At 51.8% G+C, this 21,082-nt stretch overlaps 1 protein-coding gene across 1 annotated transcript; it reads right to left on the bottom strand.

The window, feature by feature from the left end:
* Positions 1-1,874: 1,874 nt before the first annotated feature.
* On the bottom strand, positions 1,875-13,213 carry MCM3 (minichromosome maintenance complex component 3). The gene is made up of 17 exons (XM_064650790.1): positions 13,002-13,213; positions 12,070-12,182; positions 11,018-11,226; positions 10,424-10,554; positions 9,966-10,204; positions 9,143-9,251; positions 8,354-8,507; positions 7,253-7,384; positions 6,581-6,789; positions 5,919-6,093; positions 5,618-5,744; positions 5,170-5,320; positions 4,881-5,021; positions 4,554-4,660; positions 3,918-4,000; positions 3,285-3,360; positions 1,875-3,056 (listed from the first exon to the last, which is right to left on the bottom strand). Exons 1-17 carry the CDS (start codon positions 13,080-13,082, stop codon positions 2,858-2,860), a joined length of 2,436 nt encoding a protein of 811 aa, XP_064506860.1. The 5' UTR covers positions 13,083-13,213; the 3' UTR covers positions 1,875-2,857.
* Between the last annotated feature and the right edge of the window lie 7,869 nt (positions 13,214-21,082).

The following is a 21,082-nucleotide window of genomic DNA, read 5'->3' on the forward strand; positions in this document are numbered from 1 at the left end:
TGACCAAACTCTTTGGTTGTTTTTGTTGGATTCCCTGAACTGTTACTTTTCTTACCTGTGATCTTTAATATCAAAACGAGCATGATGTCACTCAAGAAAGGCTGCACACTTCCCATGGGATCTTCCCTACTGAGCCCCTGATATTACTCAAGCCAGGTTTCTTAGAATTACAACCTCTATTCTATTCTCTCCTTGCTTTTCTTTTAAAATGTCACACACCCCATCATCATTTTCATCCACTATGGAATTTTTAGGTTTTTTTCCCATCAGTAAGAACAAAGCTGGTAAATTTAATATAATAGCAAATAATATTATATAAATATTATAACAAGCGTTACCTTGTTCCCTGGGAGAAGACTAACCCCCATCTGGCTCCCCCCTCCTGTCAGGGAGTTGCAGAGAGGGAGAAGGTCCCCCCTGAGCCTTCTTTTCTTCAGGCTGAGACCCCTCCACCTCCCTCAGCTGCCCCTGGTGCTCCAGCCCCTTCCCCAGCTCCGTTCCCTTCCCTGAACACACTCCAGCCCCTCAATGTCTTTCTTGTCGTGAAGGGCCCAAAACTGAAATGCATTTTTATAACATATATTTTTTTATAATATATATAAAAATACAGCAGATGTCCATGTGGCTGAGCATCCAGGAACTGGATGACCTCTTTGGTGGTATCCCAGATTCAGGCTGTTGGTCAGACCCAGCTGATCCCCACAAACCTCTCTGCCTGTGGGAGTTGTTTGTTTTTCCCCCGTCACAAAAGGCCCATCTCCCAATTTCCAAGGATAGACCGAGGTGGCCACCAGCACCCGGGGGAGGTAGACGGCCACGTCCTACCACTCCAGGCTATGGGATAAATAAAATTAACCTGATTTATCTACCCTGGAGCTCCTCCTGGTGTCCTATCTTGGGAAATTCAGTTTCAGCAGTTCCCCAGCTGTAAGGGCAGGAAAAACACCAAATCATAGAATCATGGAATGGTTGTGTTGGAAAGGACCTTAAAGTTCATCTCATTTGGAGCCCTGCCATGGGCAGGGACACCTTCCACTATCTGAGGTTGCTCCAATCCCCATCCAACCTGGCTTTGAACACTTCCAGGGATGGGACAGCCACAGCTTCTCTGGGCAACCTGGGCGAGGGCCTCACCACCCTCACAAGGAAGAACTTGCTCCCAATACCCCATCTCACCCACCCTCTGGCAGTGGGAAACCATTCCCCCTTGTCCTGTCACTCCAAGCCGTTGTCCAAAGTCCCTCTCCAGCTCTCCTGGAGCCCCTTTAGGCACTGGAAGGGACTCTAAGGTCTCCCAGGAGCCTTCTCCAAGTGAACACCCCCAGCTCTCCCAGCCTGTCTCCATCAGAGACCATCTGTGTGTTTTACTCACCTTCACCAATCTTTGCAGTTTTATGAGACCAAACACTGTCTGTGGGTCTGAGGTCGCCCTGGGGAAGCACAATACATCCAATCAGAGATCTTTAGGAGGCTGCAAACATGCAAAATCCTCTCCAAACCCACTATCATGGCTGTGTTGGATGAGAGAAGCTCAAAAGTCCAGCTTTTATAGTTCAACAGGTCTGTCTGCAGAAGAAAAATGAGGGAACCCTCTCCCACGGACACTGAGATGCTGCCAAGATGCAGAGCTCCAGGTGGGCAGAGGCAGGAGCTGCCCACATTTATTGCCCACCCATCTCACAGCAATTTCTGCATGTATTTCATCCACCAAGCCAAAGGCACGTGGTGGATGGACATTTCCAAGCCCATTCCTGAGCCAAAATGGGCTGGCAGCTGCCTGAAGGTTTTGCAGAGCAGCACAGGTCCCCAGAAGGGTGCAGAGCTGTATCCCCACAAGTGGGTATTTTAAACCCAAGTAAGTAGAAAGCCATGGATTAAACAATATAGACATTTTTATTTATCAAATTAAGATTTATGGCATCCAGAAACAAGAGAACATGAGCTGTGCAGGTGTCTGGGGATGGGCAGGGACAACAGCAAACAGCCAGTGCTGTTCAGGGGCTTCTCCAAAGCTTCATCTCAAACTCACCAGGATGAAAAAAGAAATTAAAAAAAAATCCCAAACCTTCAGCAGCGCTGGATCACAAGCAGCAAAGACTGGTCTCACTGTGGAGTCAGCTTTTCTTAAAAGCCATCCCCAGGGAATGATTCCAGGCAGCAGGAGGAGCAGTTGGAGATGGAACCCAGCTGTGCCAGGGACACATTCCTAGGGCAACTCTGGACACCCATGTCCTTCCCTAGGGGCAAAACTCCCACCAGGGTTGTGAAATCTGGAAATCAAGCTGACCATGGGCAATGGAGCAGGTCAGACCACACCTGTCCCTCCAGCACTAGGAATCATCCTCCACAAGATGGGTGGGAAAAGCAGAACCAACAAGACAGGCATTAGGTATCTTTCCTTGTGAGACAAGCAGATCTAGGCTATGTAATTGGGGAAGAAAAGGGAAAAATAAAAGCTTCACTAGTAGTGGAGCTCTCACATTGCTCCTCACCACCACTACTAAATGTTGGATTCCTAAATCCAGATTTTTTCATTTAAAAAAAAAAAATCCACCAAAAAGCCACCAAAGCTAAAAACAATACATTAAGAACATTGATAGTTTGCTCTTAGGTTTTTCCTTTCATCTCCTTGCAGAAACAAGCCTCTTCCCAAATGCTCCACTTTGAAGACAGTTAACACCTTCCAGAGCTCCTGGCTCTTCTTTTGTGCCAGCAGTGCACAGAAAGGAAGTGCAGAGACTTGAGCTCCCCAAAGTCCAGCTCAGCCAGATGAAGGTTTCAGGAGAGAGTTGAAGGCAAACACAGAGAGTCTCCAGACTGAGAGTCCACAAAAACTTGGGATCTTCCACCCAGAGGCTCAGATTAAGAAGATAATGTCATCAGACACCATGATCTGGTTGTCATCCTGCATGTGGGCCAAGGCCCCCTTCACCTCAGCCAGCGAGAAGGGCTCAGGGTTGTCGCGGTTGATGGACTCCATCACATTCTTCAGACCCACAGACTGGGCGTGGGAAGCTTTGAAGACCTCCAGGAGAGCAGCCTTGAACGCTTTCAACCTGGTCAGAGGAGAAGTAATCACCCTTAGAGACCACACACAAGTCTTTCCCCTCCTTCCCAGCTTAGGATGCCACAGCCCTTCCCCATTCCAGAAGCACCACTCGGCAGGAAAGCCAAAACTGGAGCTGGGAGCACCACAGATGCATCTCCAGCAATGGGACAACAGCTTGGACCCACTGAGGGGGGTGGACATGCAGGGGTAGACTCCTCTTCCAGCCCCCACTCACCTTGGCTCAGCCAACTCCATCTTCTTCTCTTCCCCAGTGGCCGAGGCTTCGGGCGTCTTTGGAGTGTGTGCCTGAACTGGAGCAGAAGGAAGAGTTACCTTCACCCTGCCTGGTGTCCAAGCACCCAGACAGCAAAAGTTCTTGGCCTCAGGATGGAGTGGGTGACACCAACCTGCCTCCCAATATTGCTATTTCTGCAGCACTTTGGAAGTGAGTGGAAAAGAATTAAACAGCAATAGAATTATGGAATGTCTTGGGTTGGAAGGGACTTGAAAGTTCTTCTCGTTCCAATCCCCTGACATGGGCAGGGACACCTTCCACTATCCCACGTTGCTCCAAGCCCTGTCCAACCTGGCCTTGAACACTTCCAGGGATGGGGCAGCCACAGCTTCTTTGGGCAACCTACGCCAGGGCCTCACCACTCTCACAGGGAAGATTTTCTTCCCAATATCCCATCTACCCCTGTCCCACACAGACAGGTTTATCTGGATCTGTGGCACTGGATGGTGGCTGCACCATGCCAGGGACCCCAGGAACAGCAGCATTGCTGCTCCCCAGGCTGTGCAGCCCCACCAGGACTCAAGGCAGCAGCACCCTCAAGAGCCACGTGCCACCAAAACCCGAGGGACTCACCCTGTGGCATCTCCTCCTCGGCGTCACTGAAGTCGTAGGGGTCGTAGGAGCCTTCTTCACCTTCCGTGCGTGCCTTCTTCCTCCTGGGAGAGGGGACAGGTCAGCCCTGCTCCAGCTGAACTCCCAGAAAAAATGGAGTGCAGGAGCCCATGCCCTGAGCTTCTGGAGGTGTCTGTCCAGGAACTCACAGGGTACCTATGGCTCATAGGTAACCCACCCTCTGGCCACAGATCCTTGCCCATGGCACAGGACCCAGCTGGCACCAGTCCCAAGGGTTGTGGCTGTTATGGAATCACAGAATGGTTTGGCTTGGAAGGAACATTAAAGCTCATCTCGTTCCAACATTCTGCCACCTTCCAGTAGACCAGGCTGCTCCAAGCCCCATCCAACCTGGCCTTGAACATTTCCAGGGATTTTTCTGAGCACCTTGTGCCAGTGCTTCAAATCTTTGGACATGGCTATCCAGTCAGTTCCTTATCCATGAAATAATCATATCCCTCTACTACAAATTGGGGGCGACGATCCACCTGGCTCAGTAAAATCTGGATTATTCCCTCAAGGCCAGCACTGCCTGTGGCAATCTCAGAAGGGGCTGATGCCCTTTGCATGACGTCCCTCCCTTCCTCTGGTTCCTACCTCCTCGTCCTGCGCTCCTCCTTGGGCTGTGACTCCTCATCCTCCTCCTTCTCAGTCTCCGAGTCCTCCTCCACCGGCTTTCTGCGCTTCTTCTCCTTCTCCAGCACCTGTGTGGCAAAGGCAGGATGGACCGAGCCCTGTTTTCCACTCAAGTTGCTTTTAGGGGACCAAACCCAAGGACCCAAGATCCCACCATGGTGGCCTCATCCCACACTATGTCCAGGAAAGGTCGCACCAGCAGCCCAGGGTGCTCAGCCTGCACCAAGCCCAACCTTTCTAACAAAAACCCCAGGATCCCCCAGGAGCAGAAGGACACCTTTCCCCCACCTTTTTGAAGTAGGCGAACTGCACCAGCTCCAAAGCTGCCTCAGCATCCTGCAGATCCACAGTCTTGTTCATCCTGGCCTTGGCATGGGCTGTGGAGAGGCGGATCAGGGTCTCCAGGGTCCGGGCCGTGATGGGGGAGGTCTGAGGAGAGAGAGGGAGGTGTCTCTGTGAGATGAGACTGACCCACACCACAGCATCCAAGGTGGGAAACACTCATAAAGGACACAGAGGAGTCTGTGCCTCGGTTTCCCTCCTCCTGGCCCAGCAGGGAGCTGCTCCCAGGGCTCACCCTGGCAATGTCCGAGTTCATCTGGCTCTGGCTGCGCAGGCGGGAATACTCCTCCGCGATGTAACTCGCTGCCTCCTCGGTCAGCACGGGCTTGATCATCTTGGCTACATGGATGTACTTCCTCATGAACTGCATGCTGACGATCTTCTCCCTGTGGGAACACACGTACACCTGTGTTCTCCAAGGCAGGGATGGTCTTTCCAACCACTTTTTCCCACCCTTCAGGGGCATCCAGGTGTGTAGGGAATCCAGCTCCAGATGTTCCCCACCTTTCTGGCACAAGAGATCAAGCCCAGAGCAAGGCTCCCTTGGTGTCCTGCCCACATACCTCCCCCTGGACCATTGCTGACCAGGCAATCAGTCACTGCCTGGATACTCAAGCCAAACCCATGAACCCACAGTGCTGGAAACCCCCAGAGCTCCAAGGGACATGGGATGAAGGACTCACTTGCGGCGGTTGGGCCCGTGCAGGAGGTCATCGTGTTTCTCATACACCTGGAGCTCCTGCTCCTCCTCCTGCGTGAAGTCGGGGTCATCCGTGGCCAGGATCTCCACAGCACTGCCCAAAGGCATGGCTGGAGAGGGAAGTGTCACAGAGAACAGGCTTTTAGTCTCTGGAACAAATTCTAAAAGCCACCAAAACCAGTCCCCTGCAAAGGCAGAGGTGCTGAGCCCTAAGAGATGCCACCAAGGGGTGACAACCCACCAAGGAGGAAGACAGGAGCAAGCCAAGGTTACAAGGGACTCACCATCCCCGTCCTGCTCGTTGGGGTTGCGGTAGCGGTGCATCCGCAGGACGTGGTCCGAGATCTCCCTGTCCTGCTCAGGGTCCATCTGGTCCAGCACGATGAAGAGCAGGTCGAAGCGGGAGAGCAGAGAGTCCTGCAGGCCGATGTTCTCCATGGGCGTCTTGTACTGGTCGTACTGTGGAAGGACGTGAGGGGTTACAGGAGACCCTCATGGGCCGGTCCTGGCTGCCAGGGAGGCTGGAGGGACCTCCTCTGGCCAGGCCTGAAGGGATGGATAGGTGTCCTGGCAGTTGGACATCACACTAAACCCAGCCTGCTGCAGCAGGTACAGCTGCTTTTCCCCATCCTGCAAGGCGGCTGTAGCTCTCATTTCCAAGGAAAACAAGTATTTTTCATGATCCCAGATCAGACACCCAGACTGAGACTCATCACCAGGATGAGGGTCCAGTGCCCTGCCCCAGACACCCAGGCAGAATCAAGATGAGGTGAGAAACCGCAGGAGACCTCTCCTCTCCAGGAGAGCCATGAGCACAAACAGACAACAAACCGACAAGGTCCCATGGATCTCAATCCCAGTAAGAACCAAGTTACCCAAGCTGGGTTTTCCCAGCTGCCTCCCTCCAGTATCCTGCCCCAGGGAGAGGACTGACAGTGGCACTCACCCGTCCGTAGACGGGGTTGGCGGCGGCCAGGACGCTGCAGCGGGAGTTGAGCCGGGCCTGGATCCCGGCCTTGGCGATTGTGACACGGCCCTGCTCCATCACCTCATGGATGGCCGTGCGGTCGATGTCGGACATCTTGTCGAACTCATCGATGCACACCACGCCCCGGTCGGCCAACACCATGGCTCCCGCCTCCAGGCGCCGCTCACCTGGGATGGGGCGGGAGAAAGGAGGGTCAGTCACCATCCAGCAGACCCTACACACCTGCCTTGCCATCCCCATCCACCCTTGGGATGAGGGTAAGCCTCAAGGACCAACCTTCAGGGTTGCCCATCTCCCGCCCAACTTGACAGCACGAAGGACACTTAGGATAAGGAGCAAGGCCACGAGAAGGAAAAAATCCAGGCTGCTGCTAGCCCTGACATGGGAGGAGAAGAGTAGAAGAGGAGTAAAGAAGACCACCACCTAATAGAGGTGGAGAAAACATCCCAAAACACCACAACCATCACCATAAAGCTTCCGGGTGGAGCAAGTCCTACAAGTGTCACTACAGAACGAACATTATAAAATCACTCAAGTTGGAAAAGACCTCCCAGATCATGGAGAACAGCAGTCCTGGATCTCACAGAGTCCCTCCCAGGTGGTAATAAGCACCACCCTGATGCTCCTCACCGGTCTCAGGGTCCGTGGTGACAGCAGCAGTCAGGCCAACGCCGGAGGAGCCCCTGCCTGTGGTGGGGATGGCCCGGGGTGCTGTGCTGAGCACATACCGCAGCAGCTGGGACTTGGCCACAGAAGGGTCTCCTGAAATGGAGAACAGCACCTTTAACAACCACATAATCACCCAGATAACAACTGAATGTCACCTGGATGCCATGTCTAGTTTGGGGGTGCTCAGAGCACGGGCGGGTGGAGCGAAAAGGGGACAGAAGTGGGTTTGTTCACTCTTCAGAAAATAAGGTATCGGATGGTTTTCTTGCCATCATCAAGAGGATGGGAGGAAATATGGAAGATGGAGGCAGAATTTTGAGAATTGATAGTGATGGGTCAAGAGGCCATGGGGACAGCTTGGAACACAAGAAATTCTGACTGGATGGTAGAAGAAATGTCCTTGAGGGTGGGCAACACTGGGATAGTGGCCCACAGAGGTTGTGGGACCCTCTATAACCACAAAATGATTTGGGTTGGAAGAGACTTTAAAGATCACCCAGTTCCAAACCCTGCCATGGGCAGGGACACCTTCTACTACACCAGGCTGCTCCAAGCCCCATCCAACCTGGCCTTGAACACTTCCAGGGATGGGGCAGCCACAGATTCTCTGGGCAACGGGGGCCAGGGCCTCACCACCCTCACAGCCAACAATTCCTTCCCAACATCTCATCTAAATCTGTCCTTCTTCAGTTTAAAGCCATTCCCCCTTGTCCTGTCCCTCCAGGCCCTTGTCCAAAGTCCCTCTCCAGCTCTTTTGGAGCTCCTTTAGGCTCTGGAAGGGGCTCTAAGGTCTCCCTAAAGCCTTTTTTTCTCCAGACTGAACACCCCCAGCTCTCCTAGCCTGTCTCCAGAGCAGAGGGGCTCCAGCCCTGGGAGCATCTCTGTGGCCTCCTCTGGACCCATTCTAACAGTCCACAACCTTCTTGTGCTGAGGGCTCCAGACCTGCAACCTCCAGAGGTCCTGTCTAACCCCAGTTACTCCATGAAACTAAGTCTTAGAAATGTCCCTTCATCCCACCCCCTGACACCAACCAAGGGTGCCTTTGCCCAGCCCTTCCAGACCTATCAGCAAGATGTTGATGTCTCCTCGGATGCGGCTCCCGTTCTCCAGGATCTTCTCCACCCCTCCAAGCAGCATGCAGAGAATGGCCTTCTTGATGTACTCGTGCCCATGGATGCTGGGAGCCAGAGATCTGGCCAACTGGTCAAAGATATCCTAAGGCAGAAGAGGCAAAGCTTGGCCCATCACATGGACTGCAGCAGGTAAGAACAAAGCAATACTTCAATAGAACATTTCAGCCCAAATTTCAGCTTATTCCTATCGCAGAGCCACATGGATGAAAACTGTTTAGAAAGGAGAAGACCTTTAGCCAGAGTTTTCTTTCAGTGGGACTCTTCTGAAGTCCTGGATCATCCCGTCACTGTCACCCAAGCAAGCACTGAAAGTGGTGAGAGCAACAATTGCTCCTCTACACACTGTAGAGCAAAGCTCTGAGCATAAGACTAGGCCGGGGCAGTATCTCACTCTGGTTTGGGGTTTGAAGCAGGAGGTGCTTCTCCTGCAGCGGAAATTCCCTGGAAACCAGCTGGCAGGGTCATGACAGCAGAGCTGCCAGCAGGAAGGATGCTCTGCCCTGCTAGCAGCACAGAAGCAGCAACAAAAACAACAAGATCTGATCACAGCCTGAGCAGAAAACTCAAAGAAAACAAGTTGGAAAATGCAGCAACGTTGCCAAGAGGGTTGAAGAGTTACTTGCAACCCAACACCCTCCTTAGCCACATGCCAAGCTGCTCTGGCCAAAACTTCATGCCCAGACACAAGCCTGCCTTCCAGATGTGAGACCCAAATACCTTGGAGCGGCTCTTGCTGAATCTCTTGATCTTGGCCACATCAGCAGCAGAGTAGAGAGGCCGCACGTCTTTGCTCATCTGCTTCACGTGGCAGGCGATGAGGATAGTCCTGGAGAAGGGACACAGCTGTGGTCAGGTCTGCAAACCCCACAAAGACCCCAGAGAACTTCCACTTGCTCTAGGAAGCCCTGGAGGGGGGTGGGAAGCTTCAAGAGCTGTAGCCCCCTCGATCTGACTGCTGTGCCACCAGAGAAGCATCTTTAAGAGCATCCAACCCCCTCTGGGCACAGCTGGAAGTCACAGCTACACATTGTGAGGGGAGACCTCATCACAGGCTGCAGCTTCCTCACAACTGGGCAGCCAAGGGGCAGGCACTGACCTCTGCTCTGTGGCCAGTGACAGGACTTGAGAGAATGGCTGGAGCTTTGTCAGGGGAGGTTTAGGCTGGATATTGGGAAAAGATTCTTCACCCAGAGAGGTTGGGCATGGAACAGGCTTCCCAGGGCAGTGGTCATTGCCCTAAGCCATGGCCCTAAGCCAGAGCTCAAGAAGTGTTTGGACAACACTCCTGGTGGGATTGTTGGGCCTGTCCTGTGCAGGGCCAGGAGCTGGACTCAGTGATCCTCATGGGTCTCTTCCAGTGCAGAATATTCTGTGATTCTGAGGCTGATGCTCAAGGATCAAGGTGCAAACCACTCCCAAGTGATTCAAGCCACTGTTTGCCCCAGCTCAGGGATGGCCACCTGGCTGTCCTAGGTCTCACCTTCCAGAGATGTGATCCGACCAAACAGGGTGGGAGGGCTGAAGCCCAAAGAAGGCTCACCTGAAAGTCCCCGAGGTGTATCCCCCTTTCTTCCCTGGCAGACAGCGGTATGTCCCCACCACCTGGATACGGTCCCCAGGCTTCACCTTGTCCACCAGGTCATCATCCAGAACCACATCCACTGAGCGTGGCAGCTGCCCCGCTGGGGCCTTCTCGGGCATTTCCTGGATGGTGATGGTCTGGTGGTCCTTGTAGACTGAGAGGCCAAACTCTGTCTCCAGGGGGTTGTTCTCTTCATCCTAAAAAGCAGGAACCCCAATAAAAAGATTAACACCACTTTTCAGGAACACAGGGAGAAGAAGTGAGTCAGGTAAGCAGGAGGAAGACAGGCATCACCCAACACGCACATGACTGCTGGAAAGGGCTGTTTTAGCAGGACTGAAGGCTGGGCTTCACCAGCTGACACATTCTCCCCCGAGGAACCTGCTGATGCTCCCCACAAGGCTAATTCCCCTCACCTTTGTAGGGTAGATGGCACTGGATGGGAAGGCATCCAGGGAGGTCATGTCTGTGTATCGGCGCTCAATTGTCTTCTTGGTGGCTGGGCAATAATGGACACTCCGGACGATCTTTGGACGAACTAGAGAGCCTGAGGTTGGAAAACAGAGGAGTCAGAGGCTGGGATGTCCCTCCCTTCTGTCAGCAGAGAGTCCTCAGCAGAATCTCCAGCACTAAACTGTACGTGGGTCACAGTCCCCTGTCAACCATGGACAGGATTTGCTGAGCTCAAAGACCAACCCAACACCCACGACCTTCTGCCAAGCCCCCTGTTCCCTGGCCCAGAGTGCCAGGACACAGAATCACAGAAGGCTTGGGTTGGAAGGGACCTGAAAGACCTCTGGGCAAAGGCCTCCCCACCCTCAAAGGGAAGAATTTCTTCCTAAGATCCAATCTAAATCTACCCTCTTTCAGTATAAAGCCATCCCCCCCCTTGTCCTGTCACTCCATGTCCTTCTCAAAAGCCCCTCTCCACGCCATGACTCCTGGAGGGCTCCAGCTCTTCCACAGCAAACACCTGGTCCCACCAGCCCTGAGTTGTCCCCCAGTCTCACACTTTGTCACGATGCCCTCCACGCAGACGATGCAGCTGAGGAAAGAGGCCGTCAGTGTCCGTGGGGACACGTGCTTGGAGCCAAAGCTGCCCTCCAGCCCGATGTAGAAGTCCTCGTACTGCTTGGCATAGGTGGCGTCCACGGAGGCAACGAAATCCTTCAGGGCCCGCTGGAAGGCCATCAGCTCCTCAAAGGCATGGCTCAAGAGCCTGCAACACAGGGAGGTGACAATGCAGATGGATCAGCCCCTCCTGCCCTCCTCCTCAGCACTTGTCCCATTTCCCCTACGTGCTCCACAAGTAGGGAAACACCTTAAAGTCCATCACAGCTCTGCGCGAGGTCCACTGGCACCACATTCAGAAGATGAACAAATCCGAGCACATCTGGGGAATTTCACATGTCCTGTGGGCAAGCCTGATCAAAAATATCCCTAAGCATCCTAAACAAGGCTGGGGGAGCTGTGGGTGTCCTGCCTAGAGAAGAGAAGGCTCCAAGGAGACCTTAGAGCCCCTTACAGTGCCTAAAGGGGCTCCAAGGGAGGTGGAGAAGAACTTTGTACAAGGGCCTGGAGGGACAGAACAAGAGGGAATGGCTTCCCATTGAGATAGGACAGGGTTACATGGGATATTGGGAAGAAATTCTTCCCTGGGAGGGTGGTGATGCCCTGGAAAGGTTGCCCAGAGAAACTGTGGCTGCCCCAATCCTGGAAGTGTCCAAGGCCAGGTTGGACTGGGTCTAACCAACCTGGTCTAGTAGAAGGTGTCCCTGCACATGGCAGGGAGGTTGGAACCAGATGAGCTTTAATGTTCCAACCCGAGTCATTCCATGATTTATATCATATAACCACCTCCAGCTTGCTGCAAAAGCTTTTTGCCAAAATTCTAAGTTTACAAGCTTGGAAGGGATGGGTCTCGTGGGGGAAAAGAGCAGGTGCACCTTTTCCATGGGATCTGGTGCATAGGACAAAGTTTGGCCCTTCCCTGCCACAATGGACCTGCAAAACCAGAGCTGGAGCTACCTCTCAGGTAGGTGACCCCCCTGCCCACCCCCACCTGTTGGCTCTCCTCTCGTTCTTCCGCCGCAGGTCGTTGATGTTGACGAGGAGCCGGCACTGGTTGTCACTGATCATGTCCCGGACCTTGCCTTGGTAAATCCCTTGGTCTTCCTGCAAGTGGCAGAGGGGGAAAGACACAAAAAAATCAACTTATTTTGCATTCCCACCTCTGTGAGACACCCCCCAGGAGCAATTCCTGCACAGCTTGACTCCCTTTATTCCCTGACATGGCAACACAGGGACCAAGTGATCCCCCACCTCCGGAGGTTCATGTGGGGATGAAGGGGGGGCACAGGGACCAGATACTGCCCAACTCCCAGGGAGGAAGAAGGGGAGGGTGAGAGGCACAGGGACCAAATGCTCTCCAACACCGAGGGGACATATTTGGGGGGGAGGGGTAGGCACATAGGGACCAGGTACTCTCTAACCCCCCCCGGGGGTACATATTGGGGGCGGGGGGGTCATAGGGACCAAGTGCTGCCCAGTCTCAGGGCTTCAAGGGGGTCGGGGGGCAGAGGCACCAAGTGCTTCCCAACCCCGAGGATTCAAGGGGGTGGGGGGACATAGGGACCAGGTGCTCCCCATCCCCGGGACTACGTATTGGAAGGGGCATAGGAACCAGGTGCTCCTTAATGCTGGGGGGTCTATAAAGGGGCCAGGTGTTCCCCACTCCCGAGGGGTACATATTGTGGGCGGGGAGAGTATTGAGACTAAGTGCTGCCCAGTCTCAGGGGTTCAAGGGGCAAAGGGACAAGGTGCTCCCTGATCCTGGGGGAGTCTATAGGTGGAAGCAAAGGGACCAGGTGTCCCCCACCCCCGAGGGGTACATATGGGGGGGGGGGGAAAGAAGGCGGGCACACGGACCAGGTGGTTCCCAGCCCCAGAGGGCACAGAGGGGATGCAGTACCCGCGTCTCCCAGCTCGTCTCACCTCATCATCCAGGAAATCGAGGTAGTCGCGCTGCGCCTCGCGCAGCTCCGCATCCTCCAGCCCGCCCGCCGGCGCCGCCATGCTGTGGCCGCTCGGGGGGAGATCTCGCCGCCGCCGCTTGTGTTGCTGCCGCTGCTACAGGGGAAGGCGTTGTTAGCCGAAGGGAGCCGGACTGGCCCCGCAGCGCCGCGATCCTACCCCGCAATGGGAGAGCCCCGATCTTCACCCCCCCTCGCAGGCGCCGCGCTCCCCTTTGGCGCCAAACAGGGGCCCTTTCCCGCCACCACGCGGGAAATCCGCCCCGCGGCGCTGCTGATTGGTCGGCACCGCCACGTACCAGCCAATGGGACAGCGGAAGAGTCCGTATGGGGAGTGATGGACAGGAGCTATATCCTATCAGAGAGTGGAGGGGCGGGACGAGGGGCCGCGGTGTCCTGCGGTTCGAGGCGGGGGAACTGGGACCGGGGCAACCGGGAGGTCCCAGCTCGGTCCTGAGGATCCGGCCCCTGCTTTTGGAAGTTACCGACCGCCTGAAAATGCTACTTTATTTAAGAAAAAAAATAAAATAGAAAAAGCGCTAACCCGAAAACAACAACAAACCAAACCAAAAAAAAAAAAAAAAAAAAAAAAGAAAGAAAATAACAAACAAACAAATAAAAGCCCAACAAAAAAATAGGTTTTGGCGGGTTTTTTAGTAATATATTTTGGAGAGCGCCATTTCCGGGTGTCTTCTCCCCATACGGGCTGCGTGGGGGTCTCTTTTCTCTTTAACACGGCCCGATGTGACTCCAGGAGCTTGGGGATGAACACATAAAAGCGACAAGTCCTGTGGTATTTGTAACGACAAAGGTGATTTTGGGTGTGTCTTAGAATCACAGAATGGTTTGGGTTGGAAGGAAACTTAGAAGCTCATCCCATTCCAACCCCCTGCAGGACCGCCTCCCACTATCTCAGGTTGCTCCAAGCTCCGTCCAACCTGGCCTTGAACACTTCCAGGGATGGGGCAGCCACAGCTTCTCTGGGCAACCTGTGCCAGGGCCTCACCACCCTCCCAGCCAAGAATTTCTTCCCAAAATCTAATTTAAACCTGCCCTTTGTCAGTGGGCACCCTTTGTTCCATCACTATCTGCTCATGTATAAAGTCCCTCTCCCTCCTTTTTCCAAGGCCCCATTAAGTCTTCTGAGAGGTTTTTGTAGGCAGAAATCAAAGGGGAAGTGGAGACAGTGGTGCCCACTGGGTACAGGGAAACCTCTGCTCCCCCTTAAAACAGCATGTTGGTATCCCTTAAAAATCTTTATCTAAACTCTGTTTAAAAATAGAAAAAGAATAAAAAGCTTGACAAAAATATTTCAATCAGCAGGGCATACTGGGCACCCAAGCTTGGCATGTTCCCTGGATACTGGAGCTAACAGCAGTTTATCCAGGGAAATTCTGGAAATAAATATTCACCCAGGGTCTGTTGGACTGTGCAAACGCTGAGGCACAACATTCCCAGTGCCTGACCTCTCCAGAGGGAGCAGCTGTGATTCGTGCTTCGGAAGAGGAGCAGGAAACAGCCTCTGCCCTATTTCCCATTTTCTCTTTGTGTGCCTGGATCAGGTTGATCCTTGGAAATGTTGCTGGTAACACTGTGGCCAGTTCAGGATACGTGTGGCTCAAGTCCTGAGTATTTGTCCCACTTATGAGAGATTTTTTTTCACGTTGTTTTGAATCAAAGTGAAAGTTCAAGAGTTTCTCTTTTAGGCCTTTGGGCCCTTCCCTGGAATAATTTCACGGATTATTAAGTCTGGCAGGTTGGCAGGAATGAAGGATCTTGTGCTCTCTTGCTGTTTTGTTTTTTTCTTTTTTCATTTTTCTTTTCCCCCCCCTTTCCTTTTTCTTTTCCTTTTTCTTTTTATTTTCCTTTTGTTTTTCATTTTCCCTATTTTTTCCCCCTGTCATGTCCCAAGTTTCTCTCCTAGCTCCAGAGATACTCCCTGCAGCTGGAATACCCTCCCTACCTGTGCACACTCACCAGCACCTATTTCCCTACAGATGCTCCTCAGCTCTACCCCTTCCACCTGATTTCCTGGAGATTCCTTGTTTTCATGAGTGGAGGAAGCACCAAGAAGAGTGAACAGAGAAAAACTTTGCCCCTGCCACAGAGATAGAGAGATATGGAGATAAAGATTTTTTATTATATATATATTTATATTATCTATTTTATATACTTATATTATGTATTTTATATATTTATATTATCTATTATATTTATATATAAAGATAATATAAAGATATTAAATATAGATATAGATATAGATGTAGATAGATAATATAAAGATATTTAACTAGGCACACCAGCCATGAGGATATAAACTGGCGAGAGAAATAAGCCTGTGTAAGTCCCCGAACAAAATATGATTTATCCTATTTAAATTGGCAGAACCTGCCATAAGATTTCACCTCTGGGACAGTTTTCCTCTTCCTGCAGCAGACAGACTAATAAATCCAGCCATGGACACAGCCCGTGTGCTCCACTGCAGATAAAATATGAATGGAAAAATAAAATATGGATGCAAAGCACCCCGTGAGCACAGCACAGAGCGGTGCCAGAGTGGGATTCAGACACATATATGTGGATTGCACAAGATCTCACCTATATTTAAGTGGTCAGAATGAATCCCAGCCCATGGATCACTGTGGTTTTCCTCCTGCTGGGAGCTGGCAGGGCCTCATCACTCCTGCCTGCAAGGTAACAAGAGTTAGGGATAAAAATAACCACTGTTGTTATTCAGGACAGGCCCTATAGCAACTGCTGCATGCCTGAATAATTCATTGCAGCAGGTCAGGCCAAAGAGGACAGAGGGATGGAGAGAGATGGAGAAGGCTGGGATGATAAAAGCAAGGCAGAGGCCTTTCCTGCCTTTTGGGGCTCCCTGGGAGGGTGCCAAGTCTTCCATGGGTTCACCTCCCTGCCACATTCCCACAGTTACAGGGTGGAGAGATCAAAACAGCTCACGGAGACTTTTAGCACTTCCTATCCCTTGAAAAAAACAGGAATTAAGCTCTTAAATACACAGAGGGCCGAGGCTGCAGGGCTCCAAAAGAAGCAAAAGGATCAGGGGTGGATGCAGGAGTGATTTCCATGGATGGATTGCACACAAGGGGTGCTGGCCAGAAGGATCAGGGGTGGATGCAGGAGTGATTTCCATGGATGGATTGCACACAAGGGGTGCTGGCCAGAACACCCCACCAGCCCTCAGCATGGATTTTCTCCTCCCTTCCTCACACCTCTGTGTGTCAGCATCCACCTGTCCACCTGGATTCTGAGGTCCCTTTATGGTACCTTGTGATCCTTCCAATAATCTGGGGCTTTTTTGTTCTGTGGGGATTTTTGTTTGTTTGTTTGTTTGTGGGGTTTTTTGTTGGTTTTTTTCCCCCTTAGTTCAACTAAATATCAATTTTCAAGCCACAACCCACTTTCCAAGTTGCCATCTATTCACTTTCCCTTATGCTGAGCAACTTTGTCTCACCCATGGAGGGCAGGGGAGAGGCTTGTGGTTCATTCACAGCTCCAAAAAAGGGGGGGAAGAACACCCCAAATTCGATGGAGCGTCACCTTTTCATCAAGCAAAACACTGGAGTTGAGGTTTCAGATATATTTGTAATAAAACAAGGATAATAACACAGAATTAAATGTTTTCAATGAAAAAAAAAAACCTCTTTCTGTAATTGAAATATTGTGAAGCAAGACCACCTATGAGATGTTTTCATCAGGGTAAATTTTAAGATTTCCAAGGGATTAAAGGGATTTATCCTTACTGGGCTCTCCTGCAGCTGCAGTTGCAGCAGCTGAGCCCCAACCAGGAAATTCACTCTTGCCAGCAGAGCGTTGTCCTGACTCTCATCACTTCCACACATGTGGAAGATATAATTTAATGCTGAAGGAGCCCTTCTTAATCCCCTATCCTGACCTTTTCCCTAACATAGGCTGGAGAATTTCACTCCATCACATCTGCATCTAGCTCAGGCATTTCTGACATCATTTTCTTGAAGTATTTGCTATTCCCACGCACTCTGGTAAATTTTTAAATGGTTCTAGCTCCTGGTTTTTTCCTAGTTGCGGAGAAGAAAAATATGGAAAATTACTGCCAGTGTGCATGAATGGAATTTCTTCACTGAAAAGCACAGCTGGTATCTCACCAGAAGAGCACAGTAAAGGCGTAAGAAGTTAAAGCTCTGCCCTTCAGTGCATTTGGATGGATTGTAGCCACCTTCTTGCTTCCCATAGCAGGAGCCCAGTGCACAGGGATCTGTTTTTCCTCCCAGATGACACTGGCATGGAATCAGCACAATGATGGGAATTTAAAATCTTGTTGTGGTCCTGCTTCTGATAGACAGCTACTCCAGATCCCGCAGGAATTCATCCTCTTTTCCTGCTGTGCAGAAGGAAAATACAGCATTTAATAGAAAACCAAAACAAACCCACGGAGGCTGTGCCTGCAGGCACAAGGAAAACTGAATTCCAAAGGAAACCAGAGGAGTGGTTGAATCAACAAAGCTCTGGAGAGCGTGGCTGTGGGATGGGGCAACCCAACCACTTTTCCAGGGAAGTCCAAAGGGCCCAGACACGGATTGCCCGTGGTTTGGTGTTGCTATTTCTGTCTGCTCATCTGCCCTCATGAGTTCTGGCTGTTATTAAAGACAGTGACAGCTGGTTCCTCTTTTTTTCTATTCTCTCATTTTCTCCACCCACCAAGCCTGAAAATCACCCATCTCTATGTAAAACATCCTTGCCTCTGCCTCAGGATCTCTGGGATCTGCCTTCAGCCATAGGTCAGAACCCACTGGTCACTTCAGCAAGTGATGCCCAGCTTCAGAACCATAGAATCATGGAACAGTTTGGGCTGGAAGGGACCTTAAAGACCATCATATTCCAACCCCTGCCTTCCACTAGACTAGGTTGCTCCAAACCCTGTCCAACCTGGCCTTGGATGCTTCCAAAGAAGTGTTCAAGTGCCTCATCACCCTCACAGGGAAGAATTTCTTCCCAATACTCCATCTACCCCTGCCCTCTGGCAGTGGGCAGCCATTCCCCCTTTTCCTGTCCCTCCAGGCCCTTGTCCAAAGTCCCTCTACAGCTCTCCCAGCCTGGATCCAGAGCAGAGGGGCTCCAGCCCTTGGAACATCTCCGTGGCCTCCTCTGGACTCGCTTCAGCAGCTCCACATCCTTGTTCCCCAGGGCTGGAGGCAGCTCTGCAGGTGGGGTCTCATCTGAGGGGGCAGAGGGGCAGAATCTCCCCCTCCCCTGCTGCCCACGCTGTGGGATGAGCCCAGGACATATGGGAGTTTTTGGGCTGGGAGTGCCCATGGCCAGGGCATGTCCAGCCTCTCACCCACCAGCACTCAAAGTTCTTGTCCCCAGGGCTGCTCTCAATCCATTCTCCACCCCACAGGAAGATGGGAAGCTGAAGCAATTCCTGGAAGACACGTTAGCAATCATCACCAGACTGTCACAATGGGCTCCCTGCTCCGCACAAACCACGAGGAGGCAGGAAATTCCTGACCCCAAATTGTCACACACTCCTTGTGCAACATGCGGGGAGCAGCTGATGGTGGCAAAATTATCTGTATCAAGAGTTTCTTTCTGATTGCAGGGGCTGAACTTGGAAACTCAGGGCTTTTTTCTGAGTTGTTAGTTAAAGAAAGCCTTAGTGTTCTGCATCTAAAATTTGCCAAACCATGAACATCAATCCTTGTCCAGGAGGAGTTTCGTATAGGAATAGATGGGGCAGAAAAATTCTCTTTTACCCAAGCATGATAACAACATGTCAATATTCTTTATTACAAGCAAGTACAGGGAAAAGGAAACTCGTCCTACTTTCTGAATCCCATTTGGTGTTTGGAATATCTCAGTTATCTTTGGTGCAAAGCTGCTCTGTTGTCCCTCAGCAGCACAGTGTGAACTCTGTGTTTTGGATGCATCTTGGTGAAGGGAGACCCTGATCCACAAAGGAAGCTCCTCTTTTTGGATGATAATTCAAAGCACCCAAACATAATAGGCCAAACTTTTTGCAGGGTTTGTGTGGCATGACAGGGAGGGTCTGTGGGGCAAGCAGGTCAAGAGAGGGGATTCTTCCCCTCTGATCTGCTCTGGTGAGACCCTACAGGTAGTGCTGCATCCAGCTCTGGGACCCACAGCATCAGAAGGAAGTGGAGCTGTTGGAATGCGTCCAGAGGATGACTGTCCCTGATGGGCTGTCCTGGAGCCAGCTAGCATTGGGTCTGTTTGAAATAGGGGAAGCTTCTGGCAGCTTGTCACAGAAGCCACTCCTGCAGCTATCAAAACCCACTATCAAAACCTGTCCACACAACCCGGAAAAAACTTTAAAGGTCCCTTCCAAGGTCCCTTCCAACCCAAAGCATTCAATGATACATATTTGGGTGGGGAATTACACTATTCAGGACATGTTTGAGGGCACAAAGAGGACTTGAATCCTATCAGATGACTGTAAAGGGTAGGGAGAGCCCAGCCTGGTACAACCTGGTCTTAACTCTGGGAGTGATCTCCTGGGCAAACACAACCACACCTGTGTTTTACCTTGAACGGAAGTGGGTGATTCATTTCAGGGTTTAAAATGGGAGTAACAGGTTTTAATAGGGAGTAACAGGAACTGCAGCACAGCAGGGTAAGGCTGGGATGAACTACAGGGCATGGCTTGGCAGGTACCAGTCACCTGAGAAAAGGTGATGGAGACAGAGATCAAAGAGATCTCCCTGTGCAGCATCCACCAAGCTTGGTGTGCAAAACAGGCTGTGAGTACCCACCAAGGAGAGCAGCTATCTTGCACAGATCTGCCCTTTCCCCCTTGTCACAGCTGCCCTGGAGCACTGTCATGTAGATAACAAGGGAAAAACCTCTCATCAGAGCAAAACAGAAGTGCAGGTTGACCCAGCAATGTGGCAATGTCCATGTTCAGCAGGGATGTCCCACCCCACCATCCCTCTCTGCCTGGGTTGTATTTTATGTCCCACCTGATCTCCAGCCTTGCCATGGTCATGGACTGCGTTCAGCTGAATGTTCCCATTTCTCCTGTGTGAGAAATGATGGAAAGTTGGGTGGAAGAGGAAAAGCCATGACCTTCATCTCACAGCTACTGAGCATCCCTGGAGATTTCATGGAATCACAGAATAGTTGAGGCTGGAAGGGTCTGTAAAGACCACCTTGTTCCACCCCCTTGCCATGCACAGGGATGTGCATGGCAACCGCTATCCCAGGTTGCTCCAAGCCCTGTCCAACCTGGCCTTGGACACTTCCAGGGATGGGGCAGCCACAGCTTCTCTGGACAACCTGCCCCAGGGCCTCACCACCCTCACAGGGAAGAATTTCTTCTCAATATCCCATGTAATCCTGCCCTCTGGCAGTGGGAAGCCATTCCCCCTTGTCCTGTCCCTCCAGGCCCTTGTCCCAAATCCCTCTCCAGCTCTCTTTGAGCCCCTTTAGGCACTGGAAGGGGCTCCAAGGTCTCCTCAGAGCCTTCTCTTCTCCAGGTTAAATACCTCCAGTTCTCCTAGCCTGCCTCCAGAACAGAGGGGCTTCAGCCCTTGGAGCATCTCTGTGGTCTCCTCTGGACTTAACTCCAGCAGCTCCACATCCCTCCGATGTTGTGGGTCCCAGAGCTGGAGGTAGCTCTGCAGGTGGGGTTCACCTGAGCAGAGCAGAGGGACAGAATCCCCTCCCAATTTAAGGAATGCAGGGGGAGGACGATGCAGTATTATGGGTCTTTCAGGAGGATATTTCTTAGAGGGGCAGAAAATGGGAGCAAGATGTCAGTGAGAGGGTCAGGAGGTGCTGATTCTATCCCATCCTCATCCCTGAGCGAAGTGACAGGGAAAAAATGAGGTCCCCTGCCCACCCTCTTCACCCTGTTGGGTTTTCTCTCCTCACTCTGAGGGCATTGGCTCTCCCCCATACTGGGAGATGTGTGCTGAGATGTGCCGAACCTTCAGCCAGGCTGGAGTGATCTTATCAGAGCTGGAAAGTCACGTTCCTGGGCTGCCTCTCCACGGATCCTCTCCCTGCAGAACAAACAGTCCTTCT

Source organism: Pseudopipra pipra, chromosome 3 (genome assembly GCF_036250125.1).
Source record: "Pseudopipra pipra isolate bDixPip1 chromosome 3, bDixPip1.hap1, whole genome shotgun sequence".
NCBI lineage: Eukaryota > Metazoa > Chordata > Aves > Passeriformes > Pipridae > Pseudopipra > Pseudopipra pipra.

Excerpts from the sequence above, each read along its gene's own strand:
- MCM3 (XM_064650790.1), bottom strand. The coding sequence starts at position 13,082 with ATGGCGGCGCCGGCGGGCGGGCTGGAGGATGCGGAGCTGCGCGAGGCG. Across the intron at positions 6,094-6,580 it reads CCAACCCCGTCTACGGACGG|TACGACCAGTACAAGACGCC; the intron begins GTGAGTGCCACT and ends GTCCTTCCACAG. Across the intron at positions 4,661-4,880 it reads AGTTCGCCTACTTCAAAAAG|GTGCTGGAGAAGGAGAAGAA; the intron begins GTGGGGGAAAGG and ends TTTGCCACACAG.